At 48.4% G+C, this 10,547-nt stretch overlaps 1 protein-coding gene across 1 annotated transcript in view; it reads right to left on the reverse strand.

Annotated features, from left to right (window-relative positions):
• The window catches only part of MDGA1 (MAM domain containing glycosylphosphatidylinositol anchor 1), a 105,411-nt gene that overhangs the window by 78,604 nt on the left and 16,260 nt on the right, over positions 1-10,547 (reverse strand). The window contains exons 5-7 of the mRNA XM_009880461.1: positions 7,997-8,129; positions 2,467-2,736; positions 1,736-2,065 (exon numbers count right to left, since the gene is read on the reverse strand). Of these exons, the coding sequence (XP_009878763.1) occupies positions 1,736-2,065; positions 2,467-2,736; positions 7,997-8,129 (733 nt within the window). The remainder of the gene's footprint in view (positions 1-1,735; positions 2,066-2,466; positions 2,737-7,996; positions 8,130-10,547) is intronic.

Genomic DNA, 10,547 nt, shown 5'->3' on the forward strand with positions numbered 1-10,547 from the left:
CCTGTCCTTCCCCATCAGCAGCATCCACATGAGTACATGGGGCTCACCCTCCAGCGGCTGGGCCAGAGCACTGGGCAACCTGCCACCGCAGCCACCTCCTTTGAGGCAGCAGCTGGCTGGCACCTGGACCAACACCTGCACCAACAGACACTGCCCAGCCTTTTGGTGGGATCATCCTGGGTCTCCCAGGCCTTGGCCACCTCCTCCCCTTGCAGTCTTAAACACAAATGCACTCTGCCATCTAGTGATCTTGGGCAAAAAGGATTGCTCCTGGCAGCACTGCCACCCCAGGCACCTCCTTTGAGGCAGCAGCTGGCTGGCACCTGGACCAACACCTGCACCAACAGACACTGCCCAGCCTTTTGGTGGGATCATCCTGGGTCTCCCAGGCCTTGGCCACCTCCTCCCCTTGCAGTCTTAAACACAAATGCACTCTGCCATCTAGTGATCTTGGGCAAAAAGGATTGCTCCTGGCAGCAGCAGCCATATAGGTTTGGGAGAGCTGGCTCTGCACTGGGACTGGGGGGTTCCCCAGGTTTTATTCCCTGCTGGTACAACAGGGATGGTGTCTGCTGGCACAGAGAGATCCCCACTTGCCAGGGCTGCCAGCAGTAGGGAAGCACCACCCTTCAGTGTTTATTAGGTCCACGGCATGGTCAGGGCTGGGTCTCCAGGCTATTAGTGAGCAGTGGGCACAGTCCCATTGGGAGCAATCTGGCCATAGTGTTTCTGCTGGGAGACAGGGTCTTCCCAAAGCATCAAAAGCAGTCACAGCACCTTCTGCTCGGGGCGTGAAGCAAGCAATGTCCAGAATCAAAACCGGGATCAGCCTGACCAATGGATCCACCACACCCAGGGACTGAGAAGAAACTTTCCATGAAGGTTTAGGACAAAATCTGTGGGCAGCTGGCCCCCTTGGGAGTCCTCACCAGATTACTAGTCCAATGCTGCTTTGTGCCATCTCTTTAAGGTCCTGGAAAGGCAGCAAGGTGACATGGATGTAACTGAGAGCAGAGCTGGACCCACCACTTCCCCAGAAGCAAAAAGGCAGCCCTTAGACCCTACATTTCCTTCCCCAAGGTGACTGACAAACACACTTAGGGATTAGTCCTGTCCTCACCAAGCCATGGGGTGAAGCTTTGACCCTAATGTTAAAGTGGGGAGGCATTTATAGCACTTGGACTCCTACAGAGAGTGCCCAAGACAGATTGCAATTGCAATCCAGTAAACATTAAAGCTCTTCACACAATTTGCTATGACAGATGATACCAATCTCCTGGCCACAGCTCTGAAGAAAGGGACATTCCTCATAAGCAATGCCAAAGAGAAGAAAGAACAGCTTTCTTTCTCTTTTACTCCCTTCTAAGCAAAGGGGTGTTTGAAATTTAGTGAAATATCATCCCGCCTTTCTTCCTTCACAGTTTGGAAGCTTCTTTGAACAATCACACTCTAAACCTGTCTCTGTAGCTTTGACTGGACTGCAGTCTGGATTTTTCATAGGGAGAAAACATAAAGGAAGATCTGTTTGGTGCACAACACACCTAGCAGAGGATCTCTATCTATTACCCATCTCCAGTCTCAGCCAAATCTCACCTGAGGATGTGATACTTTTTCCCACTGGGATTCAAGACACTCATGTGGGTGTCCTTCAAAAATGCCAGAGTGATGGGGGCTGGGGGCAGCTAGTGATGCCAACCACTTTCCTGGGGTCCCCAGCTTCCACAGAGAGGCTCACCTGTCTCTGAGGAGATGTTCACCTCCACACTGAGGTCAGGAATGGGTGCTCCCTGGAAGGTAGCCACACAGAGGTAGGTACCATAGTCACTGAACCTCAGGTCAATAATCTCCAGGCTGCAGGTCACAGGTGGGAGCTCGGGGTCATTCCTGGTGATAAGCAGCCGGTCTGAGAACCTGGCTGGTTTCCCGTTCTTGTACCAGGAATAGACAACTTTCTCCTGGGGGACAGCATCCACGTGGCATGAAAGCTTCAAGTCCTGCCCTAACTGGATGGTCTCACTCTCTTTGATCACATCAGGGGTGATTTGGAACGTGGCGTTCTTCATGGCTGGGACGAACACAAGTGCAAAACTGGTTAGGGTCAGCGAACTGTCTTGCACGGGACAGGACAACAGCTCTTTGCTCCTCAGGAAGGCAACATCTCCATGCAAAATCTGCCTCAAGACTTCCCCCAGTTTTGTTCCCACAATAGATCCCCAGGGCCTCACATCTGGCAGTCTGGGATCATTCTCTAGCCCAGGACAGTGCTACAGCCTGGGACGAGGCTGCAAGCAGTGCTAGCACAGCCTGCTGGTCTGGTAGCAAAGCAGCTTGCACAGCAGCTTCTCCAGAATATTAGTCTCTGCTACATATCTCATTCACTCTCAGGTGTACAAGAACAGCCAGGAGCAATGCATATCTAGCCCCTCCACCCTGAAAAACCATGCTCTGAGAAAGAGAGGAACTTACACCGCACCAGCAAGTTCACTGTCTTCTTCGCTGGGTTCCCCACGTTGTTGATGGCTGTGCAATTGTAGTAGCCCGAGTCCTCCACGCGGATCCTCCAGATAGTGAGGTTGCCTCCTTGCACAAGGCTGTTGGGAGGCATTGGGCCAGGAGAGTGAGACCAAACCACTTCTGGCTGTGGGTCACCACCTGTCAGAGAGCACTGCATAGTGATGTTGTCACCAGGGTTGACCACCAGTGTCTCATTGACAGACAGCTTCAGAGCAGGCGGGGCTGGAAGAGTACAAAGGGAAACACTTCAGAGCTTGAAAAAAACCCACCCATTTGCTATGCACAGCTTCATACTTTCTGGGATTTGTTCTTGAACATGGCTGGTTTGAGTAGGGAGAGCTGGAGAGCTCTACGAATTCATTACAAATAAAAGGTATTTGTGAATCTAAAGCATTATCATTACTATATCTTTGAGTTACAGCCCTTTGCTCTGTTATGGTTAGGAAACACTGAAGGCAGGAACTCACACCACCCCAGAATGGAGGTCATACCTTAAACACTCCACCACTAGTGCTTAGGATTGGGGCACAAGCTAGGCATGATATTTTAGCAGTGTTTAGTGCAGGTTCTCTAGGCTTAGGACTGAGGTCAGAAGAAAAGCCTGATGACCTCCCTTTGCACAGGTAGGAGTGGCAACCAGGCAAAATTTGGCAGTGGAAAACCCAAGACCAGAGGCTTGTTGACTCCTGATGCAAACAACTGCAGCAAGGCAGAGGGGCAGTGGAAAGCTGCTGTGGCCCTGCATTACTTACCTGCACTGCACCCAGCCCACTCCCCTGCAGACACCGCAGTGTCTTCTGCTCTCCCTGTACGTAACTCCCCTGACTCTAGACAGGCCCTGCAGAAGCATCATTGGAGAAAAAGCGCAACTGGTAGCTCCTACTAGAGCACCTGTATCTCCTTTCCTGCAACACTATTGTACAAATCACAGGCAGTCTGCTTATGCCTTGGAGAGAAACTGGACCAAGTCCTGAGAAAGAAAGAAAAACAAAAAAAGGCAGGAGATGAAGAGATGCATCGTCACAAGGCATGGGAAGTTGCAACCATGGATTGAGTTTAGCATCTCAGGACCCGATCCAAAGCATGCTGGGAAGCTCACTGGGATGACAGTGTTTGCTGGACGGTTCTTACAATGTGAAGGGAAGGTCAGGCAGAGCACCAGGTACGTGCCCAGTCACAGCCCACTCCTTCTGCCTGACCTCCAGAGCTCCACCCTGATGGAGAAGTGAAGAAGAAAGGACAGGCTCAGAGGAGCCTGCTTGAACCCAACAGCTGTTTGTGTTCAAGGACACTTGGGATTAAACCACTCCTCCCACACAGAGTTGCCATCCCAAGAAGGAATTTTGGAGAAGGCATACCATTAAAAAAGGACCTCAGCTACCCCATGATACGCCTCTCCATCTCTCATACCCAACTAGATGTCTTTGGGGGGCAAAGCCTTTGCCTGGCAGCTGGCCTTTGCAGCTCAGAGCCTGACACAGAGGACTAGGACCTGTCTGCACCAAACCAGACCAGGAACATCAGCTCTGCACGCGGTCCTAACTTCCTTCACCTCTGCGGGCGCCAAACACACTTCTCTATAGACCCGGGGGCTATAGACCAGGTCACAAGGACTGTGTTTCACACACAACTGAACAACTGGGACTGATTCAAAGTGTCTAGACAACCTCTCCTTTGAATACCCTCGTACCTGTTTTGGTTTATTTTATTTCTGCACCTTTCTCACTACATCCCCCTCCAGGAACTGATCCAAAAAACTTCCCTTTGTATTCTCTATTTCATCCCATGAAAAGCCTTTTAAAAGCCCTTGTCAGCACCGTCACTGGCTCCATCCAGACAGAGCTGAGAAAGTAGCAGTCCCCGGCACAGAGACGGGGAGTATGTTTTAAGTAACAGCCATAATAATGCAAAATAAGACATTGTTCCATATTCATGAAGCCTGATTTAACAGCATCATTATTTCTGCCTCTTCTCTCCCTGGACCTCGCGTTAATGAGCTGTGCTGGATTTGTGTTGGATCTCTGAATTACAGCCCATACAAACAAGGCGAGGAAGACTGCTCTCTCCTCGGCACCAGCGCCATAATTTAGCAGCGAAACTACTGCCATGCTGGGGTATTGCTTTGGGGCACTGAATCAAATGTCCTCTCCCTGGCCACGGCGCGTGCTGTTTGTGCCAGAGGTGTCCAGCTGTGCCTAAGGAAGAAGGTGGTTCCTCTGCCACCAGCACTGGTCATTTTGAGGCCAGTGGTTGGAGCCCTTGAATTTCAGGAGGCCACAGCCCGCACTTGGAGCCTCTGACAGGTCTCTTTGCTGGAGTCTTGGAAACAGTGTGCAAGGGCTAATGCACACTAATTGGCAAAGGGAGGATTTGTACGTCCTCTCCAAGCTCCAGGTGGTGTCATGAGACTCACTGAAGCCCAGGAACCCAATAGCTCAACTCATGGTGGTTGGGCCAGGACACGCTCCTGTCGCTAACAGGCGGTCAGATGAGTGTAGCTGATCCCAAGTAGCTGTTCCGTCCCTCTGACACTGAACTGGTCTCAGGTTCACAGGACACCAGATGAGCTAGCAGATGCAGCATTGTGCCTGGGAATCTCTACCCATCCCCATCAGAGCCAGAGAACGGCTGAGACCAGCCTATGCCCAGAGAGATGTCAGAGTTGGGGTGCACAAACCAGAGGTCCTGCAGGCTCTGGTTAAGAGTTAGGGATCTTGTGGTGTTTGATGTGCACATATCTGAACAACGCTCATCTTGCCCAGCCAGTGACATGTTCTGGGCAAGGCAACACAAGGGGAAAAAAAAGTGACATACTGGTGCAAGCACTGCCTCAGGGCAAGTTGTGCATGTGAGTGTGTGCATGCAAGAGGGAGGCAGGTAAACTGCAAAGCTGCCACCTGCACAGCTCCAGGCAGCGAGCTCCCATGATGTTCCCCAAAACAGAGCCCTGGCTGTGGCAGCCTGCATGGGCTCCCACTCCCACTCCTGTCGGCAGACAGAGGTTAACAGTCTGCAGACATTGTTATGCAGGAGATGAATCTCATTTATTTGTAACCTGTGGCAATTCCTTTTGTTCTTGGCTCAGAAAACCTCCTGGCGGAGTCTGCCGAGCAGCAAGGGGACCATTAAAAACAAAGAGTCGCTTTCAATTCCCTTTGAAGTCCAATTTGCTGCAGTAAAACTGCAGGAGAATTAACCAGCTGGGCTGCTTAATTTTGCAGAAATCGAGGAAGGGGGAAAACATCAGCCCAGCCCTGCTGGAGCAGGTGACTGCAGCCCAGTGTTGAGTTGGTCCTGTGGGTCTGCAGACCCAACCTGCTGGTCTGGAGCCACACAACAGCAGCAGGACAGAAGAGGAACAGGGGAAACCTCCTCCCCATTAAGACTGCAGACCGAGAACCCGTCCCCTGCTGTGAGGGCGAAGCTGCTGACGAAGAGCTGGGCAGAAGCACATCTCCTTGTCAGAGACTAGGATCTGCCCAAAGGCCACCACCAGAGGAGCCAAAGTGAACCAGCTGAGGAACAGCACGTGAACTAGGAAGAGAAGATTCCCTTGGCCTGCCATGACCTGACCCACCGATTCCCCTCAAGGTCTGTAGTAGTTTGGTCTATAAATATTTAAGAGATCTATTTCCATGCACCTCGGCGCCCTTTGGGCCCTTCTCGGTTGCAAAGGCGAAGGCATCCTGAGCACAGCTGCTCAGGATTCTGGGCACAGCCAAGGCTACAGAGGTCGCTAAAGCACGAGCACAAGAGGAAAAGAAAAGACCGATGCAAAAAAGGAGAGAAATAAAAATTTTTCTTCAAATATTTTCTCGTCTATGTACAATACTACCTACAGGGCAAGTAAGCCAGATAACACGAGTATATTTAACATGAAATATTATTTAACACAAGCCCAGCTCACAGCGCAATGCCAGCTTCATTTTCACCTCCAGCTTTTAATTCAATTTGCTAGGAACACATTTTCCATGGCCCCTTTGAGCTTGTGGTGTCAGGCTCCACTGTAACTTTTTATAAATATGCATCTATAGCCAAACAACAAGAAAAAAGACCTAGATATACGTACTACGTGGACTAAGTTCAGAGCTGAAGTTGGTGTAAATTCAGCCATATCACTGGCTTCTGATCTGGCTACAACCTGAAAATACATTTTCCCCATTCACTTAGTAAAGGGGCTGGACTGAAATGAAGGGTAGTTTACCTGCGCTTGGGCTGGCAGGGGGGAGTGGACATGAAGAGAAATTTGATTTTCTAACTCTTCAAAGGTAAAAACACAACAGGGAAGAAGAGCTGTATGAAATCCCTTTCTTCATCATGAGCACAAGATAAGTTTTTAAAGGGAATATTCTAGCATTTGCTACAGTCTCATCCTGAGATAAACTCTGGCAGTGGTGTGAGTAGCTCGAGACATGTTCAGAGATCTTACTACATAGAGAATTTTTTTTTTCCTGACATTAGCTATAATTCACTTTCTTAAGCTCGTTATTTTTCTTCTTTCTACATAAAATGATGCAACTATTGCTCAGCACCTTGGGCTCAAGTCAGATCAATAAACATAATTTATACAATATCAACAATACCCCATCAACAGTTGGCAACATCAAAAGAGTTCGGTTTCCACTGCACAAAGATGACACAAGGGATGCAAACTGCTTTGTGTTACATTAGAGAGGTGAATAATTCAAACAGCTACAATGCCTTTCTTTCTGATCATGGAATACTTCAGGGCTGGAAGCAATTTCCTGACATTTACTTATTACTTGAAAATATTCAACACATGTGTGGGCTTTGCGGGTGGGTTTTTTTTGGGGGAGGTTTTGGGGTGACATGTTGCAATCCGGTCTTTGCAAGTATTTGGTACGTGATACTCACTCATCAGTCAGTTATGGCAGGTAAAGCAAGAAGCACCAAACCGATTCTGTTTGCAACTGGAGGCATACTCAAGCACTGCCAGTATGAATATCAGTGTAAAATTCATTTATTGGGAAGGCACCGGAGATATTTGCTTCCCACAAACATTGGCACCAGCAGAGCCCGTTAGCAGGGAGGTGCTGAGAGCGCAGCCTGGCAAACCAGGCCAGAGTCACACACGAATGAATTATTTGTTAGAACTCCTGCAGCATTTGCCCCACTCTAGACTGTACTGAATCTATTTTTAAAGTCACTTAAAACTATAAATAAATAAAACAGCGTCTGGATTAAAAACTACATAGTGCCTCAACACCTACACGTAGTCTGTTTTAATGATCTCATGGCAGGCCTGGCCAAGGCACAGGCTATACACAGAGCGGCAAGAAATTAGAGCATCCCCGGCCACAAAACTTCTGCATGAAGGATTTGCAATCCCAGCAGCCATGTATATGGACGTGAGGTGTCACAGGCCCTGGACAGGGTGCTGTGTCACCTTCTTGGAGGAGGAATGGCTGTTGAGCAGACGAGAGGTCAGAGGGCTGCGGGGACCCCCTGCATCCTCTCTTACCTGTGGTGTTTGTGAGTTGGAAGGTGATGGATTTGTCAGGGATGCTGCAGACGTTGCGGACAGACACCTGGCACGTGTAGCTGGCATAATCCTGGGGTCGCAGGTTCTTCAGCTTCAGGACTTTGGTTTCACCCTGGGAATTGGGAACAAAGAGGGGGAAAAAAGACAGAGGTGTACAAAGCACAGCTCATCATTGCAAGTCCATAACATGTCCCAAAGTTCACAGATTACCAGCAGCCCCCATTAAAACCTCAGGGAACTGTGCAGACTCCAAGCCCCTCTAGCTACGTATAAAGGAGACACAAAATGTTTGCAGTGGTAACTCCACCTCCAGGATTTCTCAAAACACCCAACAACCGACTGACATTTAACCTGAAAGCACTGCCAAAAAGGTCTAGGCATAATTTCTCATCAACTGTCATCAGAATCATCTTGTGGAATTTCAAAAACCTTAAACGTCCCAGAACACACCCTGAGATCTCACACCGAGATGTTGGTAGGAACCCAAGGGACATCATTGGGGTCTCAACATTGCAAAACCAAAGTAAATCAGAGCAGATTCAGGCATTAATGCTGGCCTAAATATGATAAGTTCAACAGTTATGCTGTTAAAGTTTGCAGTACAGGAGAAAAAAAGATAATTCAGAGAAATATGCAAAGAACCTCCCAAAACCTTCTGATTTCTCTTCTCCAGATTCCAATCTCATTTATGCTGGTGTAAATCCAGAGTGACTGCACAGGCTTTGATAGCTTTTTCCTCATACTATGCTAAGAACCAACCAAACAAAAACCACTCCCAGGTACTCCATTCGTTACTGGCTTGTTACAGAAACAGAATCAAGTTGTAAAATTAACAATAGATGCGTTCAGTGGATTTTTACTTATGGAATGTGGAAAGCTGAGATGCATCCTGTGGTTTGCACACCCTGCAACTCCTATGTCTTCCTACGACAGCTTGTCACTGTTGTTCTCCTTGTGTTTGTCTAAATCTCTTTTGGAGAAACCATTCCATAATTGCCTGAAAATGTGAGAAGGTGTCAACATGACAAATCCTCTTGAGGACAACCTCAAGGGACTGGACGATGAGCTCAGGCATGCTAATATGCAGAGAACAAGCATCTGAACTGAGTAAATTAGAAAGATAAATACCTAGGAGACCAATAACCCTGTGAAAGTCCTGTCCCCTGAGATTTGTTGCTATGCCACACAAATGATGGCATTTACAATGTGCATGTCAACTACTTACTTACAGGGTCCTATGTATCCTGTTTATTGATTAGTAAATGTTGGATAAGTGTGTATAAACCTTCAGTGTAAATAAGTTTTAAAAAAGCTTAAACAGTAAAGTCTTCACCTCTTTTTTAATGTAAAAGCCTACCCAAACCTGACACTGATACCAGTTCATCTCTAAGACAATATTATAAAGCCCTGCAAAGAGTGCTTTGTTAAACACAGTGCGTTTGAGCTCCAGCAAGATTTTCCCCTCCCAATACTGTTGTAGAATTGAGTTTTTGTTAACTTCAACTCTTACCAACCAGAACTTACAGGTTTATTCTGGTACCAAGGAGAGGGCTGTAAGGACATGCCTGTGTGAGCACAGCAGTCCTAACACCCTCTCTCGGAGCTGGGAATGACCCATCATGGTGGGAACGTTGCCTGACAGGAGCTGCAGGATGCTGGGTCATTTACACGTTAATGCTGCAACACGGTGAAATTCTGCCAGGTGCCTTATTTAGCTGAAGAAAATATCTCAAGTCCCAAGACATCCTCTCATTAAGCAACGTCTCCTGTTAATTACGCTGAGCTTAGTGAAAGCTGGAAGAGCCCATGGTGGCTTCCTCTAAGGCCAGGGATGTCTTAGTTGGATGCCACATAGCACTGGACTAGACAAAGCTCTCTTCAGGGCCCAACAGCAGCGCTGATCTACCACATTTCTGCAAAACTGCCGCTAACCTGCAGCTCCCTCCTCTCTCCTCATCCCCCTGAACGTTTCCCTTTGGCTACCCATTTCCACGACCTACAGAGACGGCGCGTTTCAATAAAATATGAACACGACTACATTAACAGGTTGCCTGGAGCATCACTCAGAAATCCAACTCAGCCAGAATGCGCTCAGGGCCCAGCTTTGGGAGCATGAGGAGGTATGTGGGATGAAATGGGTGTTCTGGGGAGTGGCTCTTTCAGCCTTCCATTCCCACCCATCACTGCCTCATGCTGCCAAAAGGCCTTGCTGGGAGCACTGGGGCTGGTTAGCACCTGAAGGACATTCAGAGCCAGAGCTCAGCTTAGGATAACATGCCCAGAGTGCCTTGGCAAAAGAAAAATTCCCCTCTGTCTCCCACCATGTTGGTGGTCTAATTACTGTGAAGAAAGTGGTGTTCAGAGGGGTAAGCCCAGGATAGGCAAACAGGAGAAGCAGAAAGGATGTGGATACACTGTCACAGGATGACAGTCAGAAAGTGCCCAGGCAGCTGGGCTGCCTTCTGTTGCTTATGGCCATTAGGAAAAGCTCTTCATCATTTGTCTCATGGATCCTACAGCAATTCCTGCT

The sequence above is a fragment of the Charadrius vociferus genome, unplaced genomic scaffold, assembly GCF_000708025.1.
Source record: "Charadrius vociferus isolate BGI_N301 unplaced genomic scaffold, ASM70802v2 scaffold62, whole genome shotgun sequence".
In the NCBI taxonomy this organism is placed as follows: Eukaryota; Metazoa; Chordata; class Aves; order Charadriiformes; family Charadriidae; genus Charadrius; species Charadrius vociferus.